General features: G+C 44.3%; 1 protein-coding gene across 1 annotated transcript; it reads right to left on the reverse strand.

Moving 5' to 3' along the window:
* Nucleotides 1-16,929: 16,929 nt before the first annotated feature.
* TRMT12 (tRNA methyltransferase 12 homolog) lies at nucleotides 16,930-18,746 on the reverse strand. The gene has a single exon (XM_062188014.1). It carries the CDS (start codon nucleotides 18,626-18,628, stop codon nucleotides 17,318-17,320), a length of 1,311 nt encoding a protein of 436 aa, XP_062043998.1. The 5' UTR covers nucleotides 18,629-18,746; the 3' UTR covers nucleotides 16,930-17,317.
* Between the last annotated feature and the right edge of the window lie 8,205 nt (nucleotides 18,747-26,951).

Raw genomic sequence — 26,951 nt, forward strand, 5'->3', positions numbered from 1 at the left:
CTGGTTTATTGCAGTATCCTCACTTATAGCTGCCACTTTTTCTAATGCTATGTTTACTACTGCCAGTTCCGTAAATTTGCCCAAACTGCACATGTGGAGGAATAATCTTATGATTAAGTTCCCAGAGGATAGCAAACTTGGTGAGGTGAGAGGAATATGAAGTCTTCTATAGAGAATTTTAAAGTGCAAAGCAGCTACTTACCTTATCTTGTAATTCTACCCACTGCAATTTTTTAAAAAATTTTTGACAGGCAGAGTGGACAGTGAGAGAGACAGAGAGAAAGGTCTTCCTTTGCCGTTGATTCACCTTCCAATGGCCGCCGCGGTAGGCGCACTGCGGCCGGTGCACCGCACTGTTCCGAAGGCAGGAGCCAGGTGCTTCTCCTGGTCTCCCATGGGGTGCAGGGCCCAAGCACTTGGGCCATCCTCCACTGCACTCCCGGGCCATAGCAGAGAGCTGGCCTGGAAGAGGGGCAGCCGGGACAGGATCGGTGCCCCGACTGGGACTAGAACCCGGTGTGCTGGCGCCGCAAGGCGGAGGATTAGCCTGTTGAGCCACGGTGCCGGCTACCCACTGCAATTTAAAGCAGTAAGAGAAAAGCCCTTATGGACAGAAGGGTCCACAAGGTCTAACCTGAAGTAAGTGTGGCAGAGGAGCCAGGAAGTGAGTAACATTGTATGATGATCATACAAAATAGAGAATAGTTCCTTTCCTTCCATTAAAAATTTATTTATTTTGAGAGAGAGAGAGAGAGAGAGCGAGCTGCTCTCAGGTGGTTCACTCCCCAGATTGCTACAACAGTGAGCACTTGGGCCAGGCTAAAGCCAGGAACCAGGAGCTTCAGCTGGGTCTCCCATGTGGGTGGTAGGGGCCCAGATACTTGGGCCATCTTCCCCTGCCTTTTCCAGGCCATTTGCAGGGAGCTGAATTGGAAGTGGAGCAGCTGAGACATGAACTGGCAGCTTTACCCGCTACACAACAACGCCGGCCCCTCCATTTGTCTTTCTTTGTAGTGAATGTTAAATTAAAAAATTTAATGAACAAATGTTCCAGTCCTTACTTTATTAATGTTTCAACTGTTTCTAAAACTAATTTTTAAAAAAGATTTATTTATTTGAAAGAGTTACACAGAGAGAGAAGGAGAGGCAGAGAGAGAGAGGTCTTCCATCAGCTGGTTCACTCCCTAATTGGCCGCAATGGCCAGAGCTGTGCCGATCTGAAGTCAGGAGCCAGGAACTTCCTCCAGGTCTCCCACACGGGTACAGGGGCCCAAGGACTTGGGCCATCTTCCACTGCTTTCCCAGGCCATAGCAGAGAGTGGGATCGGAAGTGGAGCAGCCAGGACTTGAACTGGCACCCATATGGTTTGACAGCACTGCAGGTGCTGGCTTTTACCCGCTATGCCACAGTGCCGGCCCCTAAAACTAATTTTTCATGCAACACATTTTATTTTGAGATTATGTAATCTTTGTAATCTTAATTTTCCTTTATTATGCTACCAAAGATTTCTGATGAAACTAAAATATTTTATATTTTTGCCCACATACACTTACTTACATATGGTTTTAATTGTTATGTCAGTTTTAACTTTAACACCCATACAGATACATACATATGAGTTATTTTCATAAAGTTGGTGGAAAATAGAATTAAAAGATAGCGTGACTTTTCATGAACATTTTGTATTTATAATTAACTCTGCTTCCATTTCTGTAAAATGTGAATAATGATCATATTGATGTAATTACATTAAAATAATTTATGTATAATGTATATTCACCTATTTTCATGCCTTTCATATAAAAAATTAAATATATTATATCCAACATTGATTTATATGTATAAATGTAGATCAGTGTTAACCATATTCAACTTCAAGTTATATTTCACACAATAAGTCGTTACATGTCCAACAATTTATAAATATTCCATGCTAAGAAATATAGAACACACTTTAGAAGCCTACATGTGGGAGAAGCAAAATCATGAGTTCTTGTTTTATGAATAAACATCTGTGAGAGAAAGCTCTAGAAGTTATCATTAGTGTTGTGCAGTGCTGTACACAAAGTGCATGTACTGCTTATTTTTAATAAAATCTCTTCTAGATAATCATGAGGGAAAACGGTTCAGGACAAAGAAACCCTGCTGCGATGGGATGGCTCTAATTCAGAATGTTTAAGAATACTAGGAGCAAAGCTCAGGCTTCCTAGGGAAGTAACTAGCAAAGTAAGGTTCATTTTGTCTTTCATCTATTATTTTCTTTTTTAAGATTTATTTATTTACTTGAAAGAGTTACACAGAGAGAGAAGGAGAGGTAGAGAGAGAGAGAGAGGTCCTCCATTTGCTGGTTCACTCCCCAATTGACTGCAAGGGCTGGAGCTGTGCCGATCTGAAGCCAGGAGCCAGGAGCTTCTACCGGTCTCCCACTCGGGTGCAGGGGCCCAAGGACTTGGGCCATCTTCCACTGCTTTCCCAGGCCATAGCAGAGAGCTGGATCAGAAGTGGAGCAGCCGGGACTCGAACCGGCGCCCATATGGGATGCTGGCACTGCAGGCAGCAGCTTTACCTGTTATGTCAGAGCACCGGCCCCTTATATCTTTTTCTAAAATGATTTCTCTAATTTTGTTAATTTTCTTTTGTAATTGAGTTCCCTGCAATCTATCTACTTGGACTTTTCTGATATCAATCTTGGATTCATTTTTTCTCAAGGAATGGACTTCTTTTTATGCCAACCTGAAGTGAGGAGCAGGAAGGTTCCTCCAGGTACTGATGAGGCTTTGAGGCTTCCTTGCAGAAGGCACACTGATCGTTTCTTAAGGGCGATCTTGTCTTAGTGGGCCCTTGTAGGCCCAATCTCTGGGGTTTCTTTCCAGTTCTTTAAAGGTTACCGCCATAATCCTAGCCATCTTTTTGTCTGGGTAATAACAAGGTCATCTCTATTATTATAGACCTGTTGAACCAGATCTACCAATTCATAAAGAAGCTTTTCCTTGAACCCTTCCAATCTTTGTAACTTACATCTAATATCTGGGGCTGACTGGGATACAAACGCCACATTAATGGTGCGGCTAGTCTCAGGGGCTTCTGCCTCTATGGGAGCATACACACGGTATGCTTTAAAGAGGTGCTCAGGGGCCGGCGCTGTGGCACAGTGGGTTAATGCTCTGGCCTGAAGCACCAGCATCCCATATGGGCGCCGGTTCTAGTCCCGGCTGCTCCTCTTCTGATCCAGCTCTCTGCTATGGCCTGGGATAGCAGTAGAAGATGGTCCAAGTCCTTGGGCCCCTGCGCCCATGTGAGAGACCTGGAAGAAGCTCCTGGCTCCTGGCTTCAGGTTGGCACAGCTCCAGCCCTTGCGGCCAATTGGGGAGTGAATCAGCAGATGGAAGACATCGCGCTCGCTCTCTCTCTCTCTCTCTCTCTGCCTCTCCTCTCTCTGTGTAACTCTGACTTTCAAATAAATAAATACATATTTTAAAAAAATTAAAAATAAAAAGGTGCTCAAAAAAGGCTGCCGGGACTCATCCGCCATTTGGACGGTCTCACTTACCTTAGATAAATTAGTTGGCTTCTTTGCTGCTGCACGTAGCCCCCTTATGAGAATCTGGCGATGCCTATTGAGAGCCTCAGTAACTCTATCATCATTTGGGTCCCAGTCAGGACAGCTCAGGGGAAATGCTCTCTCCAGTCTGATGGGTTCAGAGGAAGGCTGCCCTTCAGGGCCCAAAGCCGGTTTTTGGCCCTCTACCAGATGCAATCTCTCTCCTCCGAGGCGAAGAGGACTTGGAACAGTTGTTCCAAGGTTGGTTGATGAGTAAGGAAAGTAGACTCAAGGAGAGATTAATCCCTGTGGCCTCTCAGAAAAACAGGGATTTTGTTGTTTTTAGTTATATGGTTCACTAGTAGAATAGGGGACATAGATCATGAAAGGGGGCTTGTCTTCCCCCAAGGGAGAGGCATTTTGCTGCAATGGAAGGACCGAGACAGGTGGCTGTGTAGAATCCAGTGTTCCTTGAGGCTTAAAACTAATTTTTAATGAACAAGTTTTATTAGTATAAAATATTCTCAGACTAAATTTCATCAGGGCCGAGAACTTTCAGCTGGTAAAATTGTTATTCTTATCTTACATAGGATTTAAAGCAAGTCCCTAGACAGTAGGTCTTGCTTTCCATATTTAAAATGAAGGTTTGAATATGATCCTGGCCAAGTATTTTAAAATATTAGCTTAAAACTAAATTTGTATAGATGAGGTAATTTATAGAATGTGTAGGAATTTTTAAGAGAAAAGATAAGTTTTTTAAAAATAGCTGCAATCCACTGAAATTAATCTTTGATTTCTACACTGATTTGAATATTGCACAACTTGGCTGAAGTCTTTCTTGAGTCTACCCAGAACAGTGTGTGGGGTGTGTATTTACATCTACACATAAACATTTTTATTTTAAAGATTGATTTATTTATTTGAAAGAGTTACAGAGAGGGAGAGACACAGAGAGATCTTCCACCCATTGGGTCACTCCCCAGTGTCAGCCACAGCCAGGGCTGGACCAGGCTGAAGCCAGGAGCCTCTACCATGTCTCCCACATGAATAGCAGGGGCCCAAGCACTTGTACTACCATCTGCTGCTTTTCTCAGGCCATTAGCAGGGAGCTGGGTCAGAAGTGGAGCATCCAGGACACAGTGCTGGCCCCACACACCAACTTTATGTACACAGATTACCTGTGCTCAAACACAACATTCTGGGGATGGCGTGTGCTGCAGTGGGTGCTCTGCTTGCAGTCCAGCTTCCTGCTACTGAGCCTGGCAACATTGCACTTGATGGCCCAAGTGCTTGTGTCCCTGCTACCCACATGGGAGATGTGGATGGAGTTCTAGACCCCTGGCTTCAGCCTGGGCTAGCCTTGGCTGTTGCAAGCATCTGGGGAGTAAACCAGCAGATAGATCTCTCCCTGTTCCTCTCTCTCTCTCTCTCCCCCTCTCTCCCTCTCCTTCTCCCTCTCCCTCTCTCTCTCCCTCTCTGTTTCTCTCTCTCCCCCCACCCCCATCACTCTTTCAAATAAATGTATTTTTTAAAAATATTTCATTTAGCTTTAGTGACTCAAAAAGCCTCAACAGCTTTCAAAACCATTAGATGTAGAATTTGTAAAAACTAGTTTGAATTTTCTGTCAACATTTGCATCAGTCAGGTCTTTGTTTAAAGCAATTCAAAAACCTTAAACAAAAAAAGGAATTTATGAAGTTATTTTCCTCATTCCTCAACATTTCAGGACTTAAGAGAGACCAACCAAATGGTCAAGCTTACGAGGACACATCAACAAATTAGTGTAAAAATGGAATTGAAAAATTTATTTTGGTGGCAAAAAAAATTTTTGAAATTCACACATAATTTTTTCATAATACACATTTCCCAAGATTTTAGAAGACCCCTCAAATATATGGTTTCAAAAATTTTTGTACAGAATTAATTTGTTTTTTAATTCTATTATCCAAAGACTTTTTGAAGTACACTCATACTAGATCATGTATTTTTACCCTAGCTTCCTTAGTGAGAGGTAGCAGTAGAAAACAGTCCCTTCCTTCCTTCCCTTTCCCCTCACCCACAAATACATTGATGCTGCCTTCAAATGGAAGATGAGGGCTCTGGTAGGAAGAGCAGTGGTTAACAGCCAAAATATATCCCCCTAACTTTATCTCAGACCTTTGGAATTACCAAAAAAAAAAAAAAAAAAAAAAAAAAAAAGTAATCCTAAGTTATTTTATGGTTTGTCTCTTCTTATTAAAGTAAAATTCAAATATGCTCATTGAAATTCAGCTATTTGTATTTTTTTTTATAATTTACTTACTTATTTGAAAGGCAGAGTTGCAGAAAGAGAGGAAGAGACAGAGATCTTCCATCTGCTGGTTCATTCCCCAAGTGGCCTTCGGGTTGAGCCAGGCCGAAGCCAGGAGCTTCATCTGGGGCTCCCTTGTGGGTGTCAGAGGCCATCTCCTGCTGCTTTTGCAGGCACGTTAGCAGGGAGCTGGATCGAAGTCTAGAATCCGGGATTGAACCAGACTTACGTGGCATCCTGGCATTGCAGGTAGTGTTTTGACACACTGTGTCATGACGCCAGGCCCTAAATACATTTTGTTTTAAGAGAAAATAGGATCTCAGTGATAGATGGGAAGTATAGGACCCTTCACTCAGGGTGAGATCCTATATAGTTCAGCTTTCTGATAACCACTTCTCACTTCATAGCTATATCTAACTGAGTAGAATAAAAATTTCAAGATGGAAGAGTCAATATTTAAAGGTGTCAACCTAAATAGTCAATGTACTCTCTCTTAAAAAAAAAAAAAAAACAACTCAGCAGTTTATTTTTTCCGATAATTGGCAAGCTGGTTTAAAATTCATAAGAAAATGGAAAAGGTCAATAATAGCTGAGGTAACCTTAAGAAACAAATTGGAAGGTTTTGTAACGACAGCTATCAGGATCTATTGTAAATCTACAAAAATGAAGACATGGTGGCATTAGTGTATGGTTAGAAAAGGTGACCCATGAACACAACAGAGGCTAGAAAAATCCCATAGTCAGTCGGCTGGTCCAAGATAAAAGTGACAAGGATAAAACAGGGATATGATAGGACTCTGGATACTGCCTAACACTGGCAGCCTGTCATTTCACAGGGAAGCACACTGTGGTGTTCTCCCTAAAGTCGGGAACAAGGCAAGATGGTGTTACCGTCACCACTGCTGCTTACCATTGTATATCAGAGATGGTGGATGGGAGCAGAACAAGTCAAGCTGCTTCCCTTTTTACCAAGACTAAGCTGTTTTTCTTGGATAAATTCTCCTTGGATTATTGCAAGCCTTTAGGTTTTAGAGTTCTGAAAAAGTTGGCTTTGGCATTTGGTGCCAGGGTTTTCACTGCTTATTTACGGAGAATCGTTTTTAGAAATCCTTACCCTGCTATTCTGGGCATGATCCATTTTAGTCCTGATATGGGGCTGGGAAGTATAAGCGATCTCTTAAGGCACCTCCAGTCTAAAATATATTCCTTCCTGCCTTACTTGTGTAACAGTGGCCCTGCTGTGTCTTGGTGACCACATTCTGTGACCTCAGCCAGGAGGGGGACCCTTCTTTGCCTGCTGATACCTTTGCATAAAGAGCCTAACGTGACTGGGAAGCCCCGCAGGCTAACGTTAAATGGTCTAGGATGACATCTCTTGGTGAAAAACTTCCCTTTTAGAGGGAACAGGACCTCTAGACTCAAAGTTGGGGGGACAGCACACAAAAACTCCCCATGTGGGTCACTGGGCCTGACAGTGAGTGGGTGAACAGATGGAGGATCCCTTATCTGAAATGCATGGGACTAAATGAGTTTTAGATTTTTTAATGTTTGCATATACATGAGATTTTGGGGGAATGAGACTCAAATCTAAACAAAGAGTCTGTTTCATATACATCTTATATATATGTAGCCTGAAGGTGACTGTATACAGTATTCTTAGTGTGCCCGTTTTAACTTCAGCTGTCACATGAGGTCAAGTGTGGGATTTTCCACTTGGGGCATCAGATTGGCACTGAGAATGCTTCAGAATTTGGAGCATTTCAGATTTTTGGGTTTTCAGATTAAGAATGTTCATCCTGTATTAATTTCCTATTCTGCTACAGAAAATTATTCCAAACTTAGTGGTTTCGAATAACACAATTTTATCTTCTTCCAGTTCTGGAAGTCAGAAGTCTAACATCAAAGTGTCAGCAGGGCTGCATTTCTTCCAGAGGCCTCCAGGCAGAATCTGCTTCCTTGCCTTTTTCAGCTTCTAGAGGCTGACTACATTCCTTGGCTCATGGCCCCTTCTTCCCATTACCGTAACCTTCTGCTTAAATCATCACATATACTAAGCGAAAGTGCCCTCTTCCAAGGGCTTCTGTGAGTGTATCGAGCCCACTAGATGAGTCAGGACAATGCCCCTGTCTTTGCGAAGTCCCACTTACCAAGGTCTTAGTCCATTTTCTGCTGCTCTAACAGAATTCCCGAGACCGGGTAAATGATGGCAGCAGAACTGTGTTAGGCTTATGGTTCTGGAGACTGGGAAGCCCAAGTTGAGCCACATCTGCTGAGGGCCTTGCTGCTAACTCATAATATGGCATAGGCAGCCTATGGTGAGAGCACATTGCAGGAGATCAAGAGAAGGCTGAGGAAGTTGAACTTGAATCTATAACAACCCACTCTTTTATTTTTAAAATTTTTTATTTATTTTTAAAAGATTTATTTATTCATTTGAAAGGCAGAGTTACAGAGAGGCAGAGGCAGAGAGACAGAAAGTCTTCCAGCTGCTGGTTCACTTACCCAAATGGCTACAATGGCCGGAGCTGGGCTGATCTGAAGCCAGGAGCCAGGAGCTTCTTCGGGGTCTCCCACACAGGTGCAGGGGCCCAAGGACTTGGGCCGTCCTCTACTGCTTTCCCAGGCACATTAGCTGGGAGCTGGATTGGAAGTGGAGCAGCCAGGACTCGAACCAGCAATCATATGGGATGCCAGCACCACAGGTAGTGGCTTTACCCACTACACCACCGTGCTGGCCTCAGCAAACCACTCTTGAAAAAACTAACCCACTCCCATAGCAAGTGCCTTAATCCATCATGAAAGCCCAGCCCGCATAACCTGAACACCTCTTAAAGGCCCACTTCCTAATACTGATACATTGGCAATTAAATTTCTTTTTTTTAAGATTTATTTTATTTATTTGAAATATAGAGTTACAGAGAGAAGCAGAGAGACAGAGGTCATCTGCTGGTTCACTCCCCAGATGGCTACAACGGCCAGAACTGTGCAGATCTGAAGCCAGGAGCTAGGAGCTTCTTCCGGGTCTCCCATGTGGGTGCAGGGGCCCAAGGACTTGGGCCATCTTCTTCTGCTTTCCCAGGCCAAAGCAGAGAGCTAGATCGGAAGAGGAGCAGCTGGAACTAGAACCGGCGCCCATATAGGATGCCGGCGCCTCAGGCCAGGGGTTTAACCTGCTGCACCACAGCACCGGCCCCTGGCAATTAAATTTCAACATGAGTTTTGGAGGGGACACTTACACCATGGCAGCCATGTAAGATAACAATTTCATAGGTTCTAGGTATTGGGACATTTGGGTCCATTATTCAGTCTGTCACCGTGGGACTTCGCTCTACCCCTTCATTCCTAAACATGTGTGTTCTGTCCATATGGGACACACACCACATAAGGGTGTTGCTTTCAAGTGGACACTGATTCTGGTATGGCATTCCATCTTCACGGAGTATTCTCTCTAAGCTTTTGCTTCAGTTTCATCTTCAAAAGTTTTTCCCATAGTTTTTTTTTTTTCAACCCAGCACTTCTAGGCTGTATAGTAGGTGATAAGATAAATGGCATGGTTACATGCCCACTGACACATCTCATTTGTTGTAAAGGAGATCCCGAGGTCAAAGGCCATGTTATGTAAGGTACATATTAATGGATCATACGTCTGTAAACTCTTGGATAGTAGTGCTAGCCAATGTTTCATAGACAACAAAGGTGAACTCATACGTGGAGATGGGCAATGCCAGTCGCAGCGAACCACTGCCCTGCCCAGGATGGAAGGAATCCAGTGTAATTAGCTTGCTGATAGTTACCTGGTTTCCTTAGGGGATGGGACTGTAGCAGGGGCTCAGGATTGAACATTAGGGGGTGGCTGCTAGGTGACTGGAAGCTATGTTGTTGGCCACTTGTAATTTTGATTGACTGAAAATGAAAACACAAGACATAAAAATGTGTAGGATGAGGGGCTGGCATTGTGGTGTAGAGGATAAAGCTGCCACCTGCAACACCAGCATCCCATATGGGTGCCAGTTCCTGTTGCAGCTGCTCCACTTCTGATCCAACTCCCTGCTAATGCACCTGGGAAAAGCAGCAGAAGGTGGCCCAGTGTTTGGGCCCCTGCCACCCATGTGGGAGACATGCAAGAAGCTCCTGGCCCTTGGCTTTGGCCTAGCCCAGCCTTGGCTATTGTGGCCTTTTGAGGAGTAAACCAGTGGATGGGAGGTCTGTCTCTTTGTGTCACTCCCTCTCTCTCTGTAACTCTGACTTTAAAATAAGAATAAAAAAAATCTCTTTAAGAAACGTGTAGGGTGAGGCTAAAATAGCACTGAAAGAGAAATAACATTCAATGCCTACATTAAGGATAAAGCAATGACCTCGACTATCTCCTCATGAAAGTAGAAAAAGAAGAGCAAATGAAGTCCAAAGCAAGCAGGAAAAAAAAAAAAATCAGAGCAGAAATTGAAATTAAAAGAGAAAATAGAAATACAACAGGTAAATAAGTGAACAAAAAGCTAATTCTTTGAGATAATCAGCCAATTTGATCAAGAAGAGAGAGGGGATGCAAATGGTCAGCGTCAGTAATGAGGTGGTTTATAGATTCTTCCCTCCTTTCAGGGACATTGCATCCAAACGCAGCACATTGACCTTTGGATCCGATCTGAATACAGCCATGGAACAAAGGCATCTTGAGACAATCAGGTATGCAGTATAGTAAGGGATGTGTGGTGGTTCTGTACTTCTGCAAGCTCTAACAATGAAAAGGTGGCATGGGCTCCTCCATTGCAGATAAATCTGAAACTGCTATGAACACAGTGTCATGATGACTGGAATTCATTATTACTCACGTGAATAAACACAAAATACCTGCGGTTGTGGCGAACAGGCTGAAAACTGACAAAACATTGAAAACTGGGAGGCTGGGACAGGGGAATGCGGGATCATTATTCTCTACTGTTGTGTATCCTTGGAACATCTATAATAAACGCATTTAACATCGAAATACCCTGGTGTACCCTACATCTTTTAAAGAAGTTGAATTTTTAGTTACAGATCTTCCCACAAAAATCTAGACCCAGATGGCTTCACTGGGGAATTCTACCAATTAAGGAAGAAGTCTTAAGAATTCTACAAAACCTTTTCTAGAAAACGAAAGAAGGAATACGCCCCAAGTGAATCAACTCATAGCATGATGCCAGCATTTCTCCCGTGAACATAAACACAATGCTTGACTATGACGATGTGTTCAGGGGTAACTCTTTGTACAGCCCCAGTGGTTCCGAGTAAGAGTGGATAGATTAGGGCAAAGGAAGGTCTTGAATGAGGGCATGTTTAAAATGTTTTACAACACTAGGACTATGGTGAAATGTGAATTTATAACACCACATCTTTAACCACATCACGTTTTTGCTTAAGACTTCCCACTGCTGTTGGGATAAGCTCTTAATATAGGCTACAGTATCCCCTGCCTGGTCTGATTTTTGCTTAATTTGCCACCTGATTAACACCTCTTCACCTCTTACTCGACCCTCTCCATCCATCGTGGACCTCTTTCTAGCTCCACAAACTCCTCCACAGGGCACTTACACACTGTCCTCGTGGCCTGGGTGGCAACGCTCTGTATTGGTCACTCAGCAACTCTGCTCACCCTTCAGCTTCCGGCTGTCGTCATATTCTCAGGGAAGCCTTCTTTGACCTTCCTAACCAGGTCAACCTTGTCTGAGTTAAGAACCTCTGAGCATTGTGGTGTGTGACTGATTCATACGCAGCACATCATTACAGTATAAGGTCCATGGAGTCTGGAATTAAGTCTGCTTTTTTTTTCCTATTTTATTCCCAGTGGTTACCACAGTGTCTGGCACATTGAAAAAGGGAGAGAAGAGGAGATGGAAGGGAAAAGAATACAGACAGACCCTGGAGTCCCGGATGCAATTCAAGATATTCTACAATATCTCCACTAGATGGCAGCATTAACAGTTAAAACATCTGGAACAACTTTTTTTTTCCAAAATGCTGTTTGGGCGCTGAGAGCTGTGCGCATTCCCACTCTGTCACTGTTTTATTTATTCACCTCTATCATGTCTTATAGATCTGGTTAACCCACTATTCACAATATCAGGTAGAAGTATTTCTTGCCTGTAAAAAAAATCCAACAGAGACTTAAACAGGTTTGTTGAGTTGGTGGGTTTGCAAGTTACTTTTCACATGACAAGAAGTTTAAAAATAGACATTTAAAGGCAGGTGTGGCTGACCAAAGCTCGCCTTTAAAAATCAGAGTCCTACAATCCTGTTCTACCAGACTTGCTGAGAGATGTTGCCGCATCCCCAGAGTCAGAGACCCAAAACCCTCCCGGAGACTTCCTTCTGTAAGTCCTCATCACCACTGATCCTCGTGGCCACTACAGCTACAAGACAGGCCAGGACATTCAGTCGTGTAGTTCCCAGCCTTTTTTAAGAGAAAGGGGGACTGGGATGGGTACTGTGAGTCAACTCTGTATTTCTCAGTATATCCCCAGTGAGTTACCCCATCTGAGCACCAGGGAAAAGGTTCCCAGAAACAACCTGGAGAATCAGGAGAGGCAAGAGGAAGAACACAGCGCTACCTGTAAAGACCCAAGAGAAACCGTTCAGTGAGACAGAAATAGTTCAGCTTGGAGAAGCCGCCAAGGGGCCCTCACTTCCTCTGCCTTTACCTGGCTGAACGCTATTGAAATTAAAATTCTCCAGTTTTCCAACTCCCTATTTTTTTTAACTGAGATACAATTCACATACACCCTTTAAAGCATCCAGTTAAGTGGTTAGCAGTATATTACAGAGGCGTGCAATCAGCACCACTAATTTCAGAACATTTTCATTCCTCCTCCCTCCAAAAGAAACCAGCAATATTAGCACACTCCTCATTCCCCATTCCTCCCAGCCCCTGGCAACCTACTGTTTCTATGGCTGTCCCTATGGTGGCCATTTCAAATGAATGTGATTCTACAATAAGTGGCCATTTGTGATGAGCTGCTCTCACTCGGGTTTTCAGGGCTCACCCGAGTTGCAGTGTTTCGCAGCATTTGTTCTTTTTTAGGGACTCGGTTGTGTGGACAGACCACATTTTGTTTCTGTACTCATCAGTGGATGGACTGTGACTGATCCTGCTACAAACATCCCTGTGCACGTCTCTGCGTGGCCACACGTTTCCGCTCCTCTTGAATATCATCTAGAGGGTCCCCACGCCTGGGTCATTTGATAAGCCTATGTTTAATGCATTAAGGAACTGCCCGTTTTCCAAAAGTGAACTGGATAGGTTTTCTCATTATTTTAAACACATTGAAACAGTTATACTAATTTAAAATAGTAGTTTGAAGCTAAGGCTTACCCATCCTAAGTCTGGGCTGTTCAGAGCGATGTATGTTGGTTTCTGCTTACGTGTACTTGGGGTAGGAGAAAATGAATTAAAGTGCTTTTTCGAACAGGTCATCAAAGAAGGAGGTACCTTTCTCTGAAGGGAGCAGAGAGAGAACTTCCGCTTTGACTCTGACCTTGTCTAAATATGATCAGTCGGCAAACTCAAAAGGCTTCCATAGTCTTGGCAACTCAGGACAAGAGCCCAGGGTGATTACTGACGCCATAAACAAGAGTGTCAATTTGTTAAGTCAACAACAGGAGTCACTGTGCACTTACTCCTCATGTAGGATCTCTGTCCTTAATGTGCTGTACATTGTGATTTAATGCTATAACTAATACTCAAACAGTATTTTTCACTTTATGTTTCTGTGTGGGTGCAAACTGTTGAAATCTTTACTTAATATATACTAAACTGATCTTTTGTATATAAAGAGAATTGAAAATGAATCTTGATGTGAATGGGAGAGAGAGCAGGAGCGGGGAGGGTTGCAGGTGGGAGGGAAGTTATGGGGGGGGGGGAGCCATTGTGATCCATAAGCTGTACCTTGGAAATTTATATTCATTAAATAAAAGTTAAAAAAAAATAAAGTGCTTTTCCTATTTCTTATTTTAAATTTTGTTTGTGTATTTTAAATATACACATTGTACTCATAATTTATACATGTACATAATTGTAAAATTATGAAGTTAATGAATTGAGCTCAAAAGTATTATTTTTTAAAATACTACAATATCTCCAAAAACTGGAGATATTAACCAGGAATTAATATTGAGGCTTGCATGGAAAGCCCAGGGGTGGGAAACTTTTTTCTGCCAAGGGCCATTTGGATATTCATAACATCATTCATGGGCCATACAAAATTATCAACTTAAAAATTAGCCTGTTATGAACCTGTTGAACTTCAGGTCCTGCTGGCAGCTGCCTTGGCAGGGCCACACCAATGATTCTGCAGGGGACCTGCAGGTCAGGCGTTCCCACCCCTACTTTAGACCTTTTATAAATTCCTGGACTGAGCCTCTCAAATCCTTCAGTCTTTTTATTCTTGGCAAGGTGCTTCTTCCTGACTAGGCCAATCCTCCAAGTCCTCAGAGAAAACTCTCAATGGATATACTCAAGAACAGACAGGCTTCTGGGCCTTCTTTTCTTTTGCTTACACAGCTCCTGCTCACTCTTCAACCTCTGCTTGAACATCCCGACCCCCACATCCCAGTCACCTTGCCCACCTCCTCTGCCTGCGTCCCCATAAAAACTCCTGTTTGCTTGTATCTCAGCACTTGACATTGTTTTCTCTGCGCTGATGTCACCAGACTGAGCGCACCAGGGGTAGTATTCAAAGTTACTCCTCTTCCTGTCACTGGACCGGAGCAGGCTTAATGAAGCAGCGAATGGCTTTTTAAAACAATACACTGGGCTTCCAGGAAGCCAGATGTGTAGCAACCGCTCACAGCCAAACTGTGAAATGGCAGTTCAGCAGATACTTGATAACAAATGAATATTCACTATATGCCAGGTAAACATGTTAACTCATTTACAACTAACAACTACCCTATAGGATCTGTATGTACAGTTGTTAACCCCAATGTACACGTAAAGAAACTAAATCTTAAGAGATCTTCATTACTTGCCTTAGGTCACACAGAAAGTTGAGCCCAAGAGTTGAATGAGCAGAACTTAAATTCCACGAAGGCAGAGCTGCATGTTCAGGGCCTGAAGTATCTGAAGGGACTTCAAAAACATGTAGAAAATGGAATTAAAAGATAAGCTGGTTTGGTGGAAAATATTTTGAAATCCATGCATACTTGTATATATTAGCAGTTCAAAAACTCTTGATCGAATGAGTTAATTCAGCAAGCTCTACCAATATCATCTGCCTATCCGGTCTATGGCAAGAAGGTGACTTCTCAATCCCCAGACATTGCTCTCTGACTCATCTCCCCCACTGTTTCTTCTCCATATTCCCCATTCACATTGGCTCAAGCCTCAAGGTGGCACCGTTAGCATTTTAGTTTGAGAGCAAGCTGTGGGCATGCAAGTGAGAAGAAACCCAGTATGTAAAAGAGGAGATCGAGGTAAACACAGGAAAACCACACTGGAAGACAGGAATGGCCAGAAATCGGCTGCTTTCTGAGGAGGGATCACACGATAGCTAACATTTCCTAGGGGGCTTACTGCATATAAGACACTGCTTTTTAATCCTTATAGCAACCCCTATCCTTAATCATCTCGCTCCACTTCCTCTGTTCCACACCATCTAAGACAATGGCCCATTTTCTCAGCATTCAGACTTTTGTACTTCCTGTTCTCTTCAGCTACTACATGTTTTACTCCAACACCACCAATCAAAATCCTACTCAGGGGGCCAGTGCTGTGGTGAAACAGGTTAATGCCCTGGCCTGAAATGCTGGTATCCTATATGGGCGCCAGTTCGGGTCTTGGCTGCTCCACTTCCAATCCAGCTCTCTGCTATGGCCTGGGAGAGCAGAAGATGGCCCAAGTCCTTGGGCCCCTGCACCCACGTGGGAGACCCGAAGAAGCTCCTAGCTCCTGGCTTCAGATCGGCGCCACTCCAGCCGTTGCAGCCAACTGAGGAGTGAACCAGCAGATGGAAGACTTCTCTCTCTGCCTCTTCCCTCCTGTGTAACTCTTTCAAATAAATAAATAAATCTTTAAACAAACAAACAAAATCTTACCCAGTTTCCAAGAGACATTTAAACAGTGCTTCCAGGCAGGCATCCTCATGCAATTCTCAACTCCTCTTTCTCACCACTGCACCCCTACGATACACTGTTACGCATATGGCTTCATCTTACTGTAATCTTAAGTCTTTGAGCATTTGTGCAATTTCTGCTGGTAGGTTATGGAATCCTCAGGGACTGGAACTTTATCTAATGGGTATTTATATGTCCTGTGACTCCTATATAGTAGGCAGTTAACATTTGCTGGGTAACACAGACAGCACCAACCCCGTCCTTATCTGCCGCTATTGCAAGAGAAAGACGAGCAGCTCTGCCCTAGTTCAGTTAGCCAAATTTCAGATACACTCTGAATCCCAACACAAGCACACTTTTCTATATCTCCATCAAGCAAACACGCCCAGATGGCTTCAAAATGTATCAAAACAATTAAACAGTGAGTTAGCCAAATGGCAAACCATGGTGATGGCTGACAGCCATAAAATAAGGCAAGGTTTGCAAGAGAATCTGCAGCATATCTCACATTCAATATAGCAAATGTCCCTGATGTTGTTGGCCAGGGACGTTAGATGAATTGGGAGTCCCAAGCCTATAAAAGTGTAACATTTTAATCAGAATTTTAAAGATAGCTAGTAATCGGAAGTTACTGCACGAGCTTAGGGCTAAAAATGTATATTCTCTATGGTTTAACTCTTTTCCTACTACAATCAATCAACTTAATACATAAAACATCCCCTCATACTCATTTAGGAATGCTAACAGAGAGGAATGAAGTGAATACAACAGAGTGACTTTTGTCTCCTTCCCTCCTTGAGTCATGTTAATGCCTTATTTGGATTCCATAGCTTGGTCCTGTCAACTTTATTTTCCAAATCCATCCACCTCCCAATGACAGCACCCTAACCCAGGACGTCATCACCTTGTGCCTATACAACCACAGAAGCCTCCTCACCCATCTCCCTGTTTCCAACTTGGCCTTCCTCCAGGTGATTCCCATACTGTAGTTGGAATGACTTTGGAAACACTATCATGTCTTTCATTTGTGTACAACTCTTTTTTTAAACAGCCATTTGAGACAGTTCAAAGATACCCTCATTTTGCAAACAAGGAAATTCAAGGCCAAATGCATAGTGAAACATGTACCCCAGGTCAGAACTGAAGTCAGAATTCATGATTCACGACTGCATACATGGGTCTCACTTCAATGAGACATGCTACTTTTTCCAGGTTTGTAGCTCATTCTCAGTGGGATCAATGGAAGGCAAAGTAACTGATTTGGATTAGACTAGAGCCACTTTCAGGGCCATAAAATACTAAAATAGATCTCCAGGACAGGAAACAGGTAGGCACCCAGTCGGAGCTGACACAGAGTTCACTCATACTAGGATCCTTGTATCCCAGGATCTACCTCTCTAGCCAACTAGAGGACAGGGCGGCATTCCAGATCTAGGACTACGTGATCCACGTGGGGAGCATAGGATTTCACTGGCTGGATGCGCAGGATCTGTGTCATCCATGGTTTCCCATGCACCTGCTGAAGAAGAGTGGCAATTCGAGTTTCTGCAGATTGTGCCCACCTCTGCCATTCCGGCTTGGTGGATGGCGACAGCACTTTTCTCCCAGAATCCCCGGTAGCTCCATTTTCCTCTTGGTTGGTGATAATTTGCTGAGTGTAAGGGCAATGCTCTTTCTTCATTTCACTGCTTCCAGGAGGCTGGGGACTCTTCCCTGGGAAGGAGTCCACATTTTGGTGGATATGCAAAATGCCGCCAGCATCCTGTCGCAGGACTCTGCAGGCAATGGGCCAGCCTTCTTCAGAGCTGGGAATCAGCCCCAGGTTCACCCTATCTGCAACGTTCGAAAGCTTCAGCACTCTGTTATCCCCAAAGTGTATCTGGCAGCGATCTGCCACTCCGTTGATCTCCAGGTTCTTTCTCAGAGCAGCCACGGCATGGGGGTTCCACTCACAGGCATGGACAAAGGCGGCGCCAGCATGAACGAGGAAGGGCAATGTAAAATAACCAATGCCCGCATAGAGATCCACCAACACTTCTCCAGCACAGGACAGCGATGCCACGCGCAGCTTCTCCGTGATGTTTCCAAAAGAGAACATGCAGCGAGTCACGTCAAACTTATATCGGATACCATTATCCACATGCTCTACCCAGCCATGGTCACCCAGCAGCAGGGTCACTGCTGGCGTTCGAGTGCCGTCGGGTAACACCCGCCCTCGTTTGGCCAAGCGCTGGACGCCAAGCGCCGAGGCAACGGTGGCCCAGAGTTCTGGTTCTAGATTTCCCCACTGCCTGGCCTGGAAACATTCTTCACTCAGCAACAAGAGGTCGCCGTGCCGTTGCCAGGATCGGGGCAAATCAGCCTCCAGCTCCGCTGACCACGCTACTCCCCGGGCCTCCACCCACCGCCTCACCTGCAGGCACAGTCTCTGGGCAGGTGCACGACTCTGGGTCGTCTTTGAAGGAACAGGCTGCAGGAGCTGCGTCAGCACACAGGTGCTGCCTGGGGCCACGCGATCGGTCAGCTCCCGCCGGTGCTGCTCGGGGAGGGTCTCCCCCAGCACCGGGAGCGCCACGGTGCCATCCGGCATCTTTGCTACACGGTGCCGCCTATCCAGGAGTTTTTGTTTCTCGAGGTATTCCCTGTAGCGCTGGGTAAACCGAGGTTCAGTCGCGACGGCCACAACAGCCCCGGGCTTCCCATCTTCTCTCGGCATGTTTCTAGCGTCTGCATTCTCTCCGGTTCCCCCGGCGAGAACCCCTCTGCGCAGGATCCATTCACAACTCCCGCTATATCCACGCCTGGAGCAGGAACTGCGGCGCCCAAGCCGCGAATACGAGACAGGAAGTGACGTCAACGAACAGGCCGGAACTGACTGTCTCGTCGCGATCGTTGACGAAAACGCCCTCGTTGCCATAGTGAAGCCGCTGTCGCCATCTTTATTGTGGTTGACCGACGCTTGTGTCAGCCTGTGAGGAAATGAGTAACAAGGAGTTCTATGAGCTGACTACAAATTAGTCGGTGTCCTCTGGAACCTTCTTATGTTCTATTTAATGCCAGTCATGGCTCTGAAGAGAAAAATCAACGTGAACTAGAATTTGGAGAAAGGCTTCCCAGAACCTAATGCTACTTTCCGGTCGACGTCAGCTTATTTGCTGTAAGAGAAGCGTCAGAAGTAGCGCCCCCAGTTCCCCTTTCTTGAACAGAAAGTGGCCCCAGGAAACAAGTGGATGGGAGCCAGAGGACCTAAGGTCAGGTAAATCATGCCACCCGGCAAACCTGGAATCTCCACCCGTGAAGTGGCACTTACCTTAGCCTTCCGCAGAGGATTGCTAGTCATAGAGAGATTATCTGTAAAATGTTTTGACGATTGTTAGTCAAGGGTAGAGACAAAGGATATCTATTGTAAACTAGAAAACTGAATTGGTTAGAGGGCGAGGTGTTGATATGGATGAATAGGACAAAGGGGAATTCCCTACAGATACATTCAAATAATGAAAATAAGGACAAACAAGCCCTACCCCTTTTACTGACCTCCTGCCAGTCTACAGATAATTTTTTTTTTTTTTCAGATCCCTTTGTTTGGGAAATACAAAGCTATGGCTAAAACTCTTGTTTCATAACAGCTGTTGAGTATCACTCAAGTTATTAATGTTTTTCAGTTTCATCTCAGTGTTTCACTCAGATCCCATGGAGACACATGGAGCAGGACTAGGATAAAACAAACAAACAAACAAAAACAAACTGGGTTTCCTCCATATGTCCTCGAGACTAACTGTTCCCATGTAGGCCAACTTAATAGCTTCTAACCTCAAGCACGTAGGAATCTTTGCTGGGTAGTTTTCACAGGCCACCACAATTGGCTTAGCGCACATGCAGATCAGGTTAGAAGTGCTGGGGGAAGTTGATGAATAAATGTCTCAAATTCCTCATACCTTAGTCGGAATGCTTCTGAGGTGTATTCAATACTGCCTCTTAGAGTTCCCTCAGGATTTCAGTTTTTCTCTAATCCTCTCCATGTCTTGCACTTTCAAGCTTTCCTCTTTCCTTCTTTCCCACTGTCTCTTGGATCACTTCCATCAATATACAGACACGTTGCCATTTGCCTTATTTAATAACCTCTCTCAATGCTTCATCTCTATGAATATTCCCATGTTCTTATCTCCTACTCAGACTTCCACCCTGAAATCCCAAGTCCAGTATCATTTGTATCTTGATATCTCAACTTAGCATCTGAAAGGTAATGCATACTTAGTATGTTTGAAACATATTTCTTTTTGCCACTATCTCCCATGTAAACAATGGCATCATGCTGTCTACCATCCAACCATTTAGTCATTAACACAGTTTATAAATTATCTTTAATTACCACCCACATTTTCCTCATCTCTCTAAAGCTGTTTGGTAGCTGCCAAGGACTTATATATCCTGAATACTCTGAAGTTTAAAAGAAGGCTGCAAAAAGTTCAAGGAAAACCCATGTCATGAGAAACTCTCCTGAATTTCGAGTTTTTTGCACCCAAATGAGCTTATCATTTAGTTCCATTTTTCCACAAGCTTTCTGAAGTCCTCTCATCTCTCATATACCAAGTTAATCAACCTCTCTTGATTTCTTCCACCACCTTCTAAGCACATAAATTGTGCAGATATATTCTTATCAAACCAGAATTTGGTTTCTAAAGTGTAATTTCTGATCATATCCTCCCTGCTGACAAATTCTTCCTTTCTACCGATTGTTCATGTAATAAGGTCATTCCCAGGCCTACCAGGCCATGCGTGATTTGGATCTTAAATCTCAGCCTGAGATGGAACTGTTCCCAGGATAAAGACATGCAGGGACACCCATCTCTTTTCACTTCCAAAAATAGGCTAAGGCTTTTCTCGTGCCTCTGCCTTTACACTTGCTGTTCCCTTGGCTTGAAACACCCTTTTCCTAGATTATGCAATGGCTGGGAATTTGTCTTAAGGTCATCTGCTTGTAGGCCTCTATTAAACACTTTCTCTGAAATTTTCTTTCTCCTTAGTCTACTGTTGTGTCTTGTGTCCACCTAATCCTCTGTCGATTTCTTCTTTATTCCTTATTCATTGTTTGTTTATCCTTAAATGTCTGTCTCTCTCAGTAGCAACAACAAGGGGTGTTCTTTCTCTGTTTACTGCCATATCCCCAGAATTCCAGCCATTTGTCGAATATAGTAGTATTAAGAGAATGGCCACTTTGAACACCAAGTGACTTGCACACATTTGTAGCCATACAAGGAGCAATCCATTTCCATGAGTGTAGAAATGATCAGAAGGTTAGAAAATGATTGATAAACTCAAACTGGAATGATGCAGAAGCAGCTAGCAGGTGTAACAATAACGTAGTAGACAAGCCAGGGGTTCAAATGCAGAGGGAACAATTGTTTAGTAAAGGAGAGAAAGACTCGGGAAATTCACTGGAGAGGGGGAAGAGTGGTGGGCAAACTGTTGCATATCGTCTCTTCCAAAGTGGCCAGAATGACTTTATTCTACAGTAATCTCAGAGAAGCTCCAGCTGGAGATGTGTTTGTGTTCCCAGCCTCCTCTCAATGGGGTACAAACATATTGAAGGGACCCAGCTCCCTCACAGGACAGGCTGTGTGCCTTCTTTAAGGGCTTTTCTTCCTGTAAGCCATCAGATTCCCTGTGGGAAGGAGGTTCTGAATTTGCCTGGCTGTGCCCAAGGGCTCTCCCAGCCCTCCCCCTCTCCTCCTCCCCCCGCCGAGAGATCCTGGAGCCTGGAAATAATGAGGAATAATTGTTCCCCACTTTTCTCTCCTCCTACCTTGCTTCACTTTGCTTGCTGTACCCAGCATGCCTTTCCCTCCCTCTGAGTGCCTCCTCCCTTGTTCCTTCGTTTGGGCATTCCTTCTGCACCTTTTGCCAACCTGCCCTGCCCCACTCGGTGCTAAGCTCATTAGAGCAGGGGAAATTGAACGCAATGCAGTTCTTTCCTTCACAGAATGCAATTTGAAATTGTAGATACAGCCACACATAACTTCAGTGCCACAGATTCGGTGTTACTGAAGTTGCCATTAGGAGTGCTTTGTGATGGAGGGCTGGTCTCCTAGCCACCAGATCGGGCACCAAAAAGTTAGATTCCGTGAGTCAGGCAAACGGGGGACAAAGAGCTTCCTTTGTGGATTCCATGCTGTTCTGACTAGCAGTGCACTACATCAGTGAACAGTTTAAAATGTTTACTCGTTATCTGGAAGATCATTAGTTATATCAGACCATATGGGATTTGTTGTTGCTGTTTCTATTTACAAGTAAACTTCAATTCCAATGTGTACTCTGGGCATACTTTCTTTTTTAATTTCAAATTTCCAGTAGCCTGCTTTTCTTTCTTTTTTTTTTTTTAATTTATTTGTTTATTTGAAAGTGAGAGTTACACAGAGAGAGGAGAGGCAGAGAGAGAGAGAGAGAGAGAGGCCTTCTATCCGATGGTTCACTCCCCAATTGGCCACAACAGCTGGAGCTGCACTGATCTGAAGCCAGGAGCTTTTTCTGGGTCTCCCATGTGGGTGCAGGGGCCATGTTCTTCTGCATCCAGGTCTCGAACCCGGCACCCTTATGGAATGCCAGCGCTTCAGGCCAGGGCATTAACCTGCTGCGCCATAGTGCCGGCCCCCAGTATCCTTCTTTTCCAACATTACAGCATCTACTACAGTTTTGCTCTTATCAAGTGTTCCTATTTGACTCTGAGCAATTGTGAAGTCAGAGTGTGCATCTATTTGCATCACCACTGAATTCCTAAGGCCTCTATCAGGAAGTCAAACAGTTGTTTAATGAGCAACAATATACTTTGCCCTTGGGAAAGCCAAGTTTCCAGCTCTCAGCAACTATACTTTCAGTCATGCTAAGCCAATTTAAACATGTGAATAACAAATATGTTGCATTTGAAATAAGGTTGTGCTAATTAGAGCTTTCTCCCATCAAATAATGATTGTAGCCAGTCCATTTTTGTGTATGATAATGAAATTCTTCATATCAAATGAAAAAAGAAAAAGCTTTGTGAGCGTGGAGAAGAGATCAAATCCTTCTTCTCTTGCATTTGCAGAACGTCTCCGCTTGCTTTTCCTCACCTCACCGAATGCTCCTTCCTAGAGGTACACAGTTCCCAACTGTGTGGCCCAGGTGCCTCAAACTCAGTACTTCCAGTGTTCAGCTCAACCCGTGTTCTCCCCATTCCCATGTAGCTCAGAGATGCCCCTACCCATCTCCCAGTTGTTCATGTCAGATTTAGGACTTTAACTCATGCCCACCAGTTCATCTTCATTTTTAACAGACTTGACTTGATGCATAGTTCTCCACAGAACCCACTTCTGTGCAGTGATATCATCCTAAACCTGGTCTCTAAATTGTCCTTAAGATTTTTAAAACTTTATTTGAAAGGCAGAGAGACAGAAACAGAGATCTTTCATCCACTCGTTCACTCCCCGAATGGCCACAACAGCTAGGTTTGTGCCACGCTGAAGCCAGGAGCAAGGAACTCAGTGCAGTTCTCCCACATGGTTGGCAGGGACCCAAGCACCCTAGCCATCAGCTGTTGCCTCCCAGTGAGTACATTGACAGGAGACTGGATTGGAAACAGAGGAGGGACTAGAACCCATGCACCTGATAGGGGATGCTGACATCCCAAGTGGCATCTTAGCCACGATACCAAATGCCCACCCTTAGTCTCTGAATTTTCTTAAAGCTTCCTGCATGGATCTCCTGCCTTGGTTTATTTCATTGGCAACATACTATTATATGAATACATTTATTTTATGCCAACGTACTTGTGGTAAAAACCAATGTAATAAAGTATTTTTTGCAGAAGCCTTACTTTATTATATTCCTAGAGTATCACATTATAATGCATACTCTGTCAAAATTAGATATGTCATTGTACATTGACTTTGAATAATTCATATTGTGTTACCTAGCACTTGTAGCTTTGTAATATTTAAATTTATGAAAACTTGAGAAAGAAAAGCCAGATTTGCTGGCACTGCAGCTCAATAGGCTAATCCTCCGCCTGCAGCGCCAGCACACTGGGTTCTAGTCCTGGTTGGGGCGCCGGATTCTGTCCTGGTTGCCCCTCTTCCAGGCCAGCTCTCTGCTGTGGCCAGGGAGTGCAGTGGAGGATGGCCCAGGTCCTTGGGCCCTGCACCCGCATGGGAGACCAGGAGAAGCGCCTGGCTTCTGGCTTTGGATCAGCACAATGCGCCGGCCGCGGCAGCCATTGGAGGGTGAACCAACGGCAAAGGAAGACCTTTCTCTCTTTCTCTCTCTCTCACTGTCCACTCTGCCTGTAAAAAAAAAAAAAAATATATATATATATATATATATATATATATATATATTTGAAAGTTAGTGTTACACAGAGAGAGAAGGAATGGCAGAGAGAGAGGTCTTCCATCTGATGGTTCACTCCCCAGGAGGCCACAATGGCCGGAGCTGAGCTGATCAGAAAACAGGAGCTTCTTCCGGGTCTCCCACATGGGTCCAGGGCCCCAAGTACTTGGGCCATCTTCCATTGTTTTCCCAGGCCATAGCAGAGAGCTGGATCAGAAGTGGAGCAGTCCATGTGGGTGCCCCTATGGGATGCCAGCACTGTAGGTGGTGGTTTTACCTGCTACGCCACAGTGCCGCTCCCTCCCCCTTCTAAATATTTATTTATTTGAAAGTTAGAGTTACACACAGAGAGAAGGAGAGGCAGAGAGAGAGAGAGAGAGAGAGAGAGAGGTAGATGGTTTTATTGAATCTTTTTTATGTTCTAGAACAGCATCCCAGCATGAATTATTTTATACTTTTACACATGAGTCTGTGGTGTTTGAAATGTAAACAGAGGAATAAATATTCAACCTGTGAACTATAACCAGAAGCATCTTGAGTTTGTCCCTCTGCTCACTGGGGCAGTGTTTTCCTTGTTCATGCACAAAGAGTCAAGCTATCTGTATCTTTTTTTCCCCAAGTATATTTATTTATTTACTTATTTATTTATATTTGAAATGTAGCATGACAGAGAGAGTGTGTCTTCAATCTGTTGTTTCATTCCCCAAATGCCCACAACAGCCAACGTTGGGCCAGGATGAAGCCAGGATCCAGGGACTCCACCTTGGTCTCTCACCTGGATGGCAGGGACCCAGGATACTTGAACCACTACCTGCTGTCTCCCAGGGAGCACATTAGCAGGAAGCTGAGGTGGGACTTATCCCAGGCACTCTGTTATGGGATGCCAGCCTTGCAAGTGGCAGTCTAACCCCCTGCACCACAATGCCAGCCCCTACGTGGCCTTCTTTTATTCTCTTACACTTAACATACTTACTTCTTTCACTGCAGCTCAGATTCACGGCTGCTCCCACTGCTCAGACACCTGCCTAACAGCTTATCCTTCAGACCTCATGCCAAACAGAAGCTCCTCAGGACTGTTTCCTCTACCCCCCCCAACAAGCCATATACCTCCCTACCCAGGGGTCTCATAGCACGATCTTCTCTTATAGCACTTCCTAGTCATACTTCTAATATTTTTTTTTTTGATTAATGGCTATCTTTCCCCAAGTATGTAAATTCCAAGGAATAAGAGCTGCACTTCCCCTCATTGTTGTATTGGTGTGGACCTGCCACATATAATAGATACCCATAGAATATTTGTACAAGGAGCACATGAATTAACAATGAATGAATGATGCCAGCCAGGAAAGAAAATCCGATCATGGCCTGAAAGACTTAGTTCTAAAACACTGCCACTAGATGGCAGCAGCAACCAGCAGCAAGGTTGCTGAAGCCTCCAAGTACAGAGGTTTGAGTTTAGATGCCAGGACTCACAGGGCATTTCTTCACTCATCTCCGTCAGTCCTCCCTGACTGATACTAGGGATAGTTCACGTGTGTGAGTGTGTCAGGCAGCAAACAGTAGAAACCCCAAGAAACAGTGACTCAACAGTGGGTCAGAAGGCATATTTTTCTTTTTTCTTGACCTTTATTCAGTGTCATTGTGACATATAACCCCACCAGTCCACTTACAGAATGGATTCAGACTTAGGAAGAGCAGCAGAAGTGAGACTTTACTAAGGATCTTGCAAGATCTGCTGGCTGGCGGGCCAGCACACCTCGTGTGGTTTCAACAAGCGATTTTTTCCCTGTTATGCAGGTTCCTTCCCCGGTTCCTCATTAGCTGACTCTGGAGTTTTACGATCTTCCTGGCACTTGCTTCAGCTGTCTTGGCCACTCCTAACATCTGTTTGCCTAAGAACTTTCCCGGTGCGTATAATGTAGCTGAGATGCTAGCTAGCTACGTGTCACTTTCCACACGTCTGCAAGCAGTTGGGCTAGCCGCTTGTCTACTCAGAGCTTTGAAAGTGAGCCAAATGTTTACTGCTCGCATCATGATCAGACTATTACATTTAGAAATCAATAAGCACGGGTGCAAAAAAAAAACCCCACCAAACTACATTGAAAACTGTAGTTGGTTGGAACACTTTATGCTTTCCACAGAAGAGAAACTAAAATAACCTGTTACACAGTTAGTCACAAATACAGCCCTCGAGGGTTTTCTTTCATCTTGTTTTGCCAAAAAACATGAGTATTACCTAAAACATGTCTTTCTCTGTGGCAGCTAGGTTCTGCCACCACCGTGTTTTGCTTAGTTCACACATACATTGCAACTTGTAGCTTCTCTGTCACTTCTTTGGCTGTTCTCTTTTGCTAAGATTTGTTTCCTGGTGGTTATCAAAACCTTTTGTCACTGCCATAGCTTCTGCTGCGGAACTGCCGTCGCCACCTTGGTTTGTGGTATGGCCAAGTGTTTGTCTTTACCACCACTGGACAGAGCTTCTGTAGTCAAAGTTGCCTCCTTTCATAGGTCTAAAATTTGAAGACTGAACTGCCGAAATCATGGTAGCTTTCACCCCCTCTACAACTGCTTCTATTATTACCAAATCCGTTGTGGTCATCCCCACTGCCACCATATCTACCACTGCCGGGACTGCCACCAAAGCCACCGTGACCACTGAAGTTTCCTCTGAAATCAAAGGG

This window comes from Lepus europaeus, chromosome 4, assembly GCF_033115175.1.
Source record: "Lepus europaeus isolate LE1 chromosome 4, mLepTim1.pri, whole genome shotgun sequence".
In the NCBI taxonomy this organism is placed as follows: domain Eukaryota; kingdom Metazoa; phylum Chordata; class Mammalia; order Lagomorpha; family Leporidae; genus Lepus; species Lepus europaeus.

Coding starts and splice junctions, on each gene's coding strand:
- TRMT12 (XM_062188014.1), bottom strand. CDS start 18,628: ATGCCGAGAGAAGATGGGAAGCCCGGGGCTGTTGTGGCCGTCGCGACT.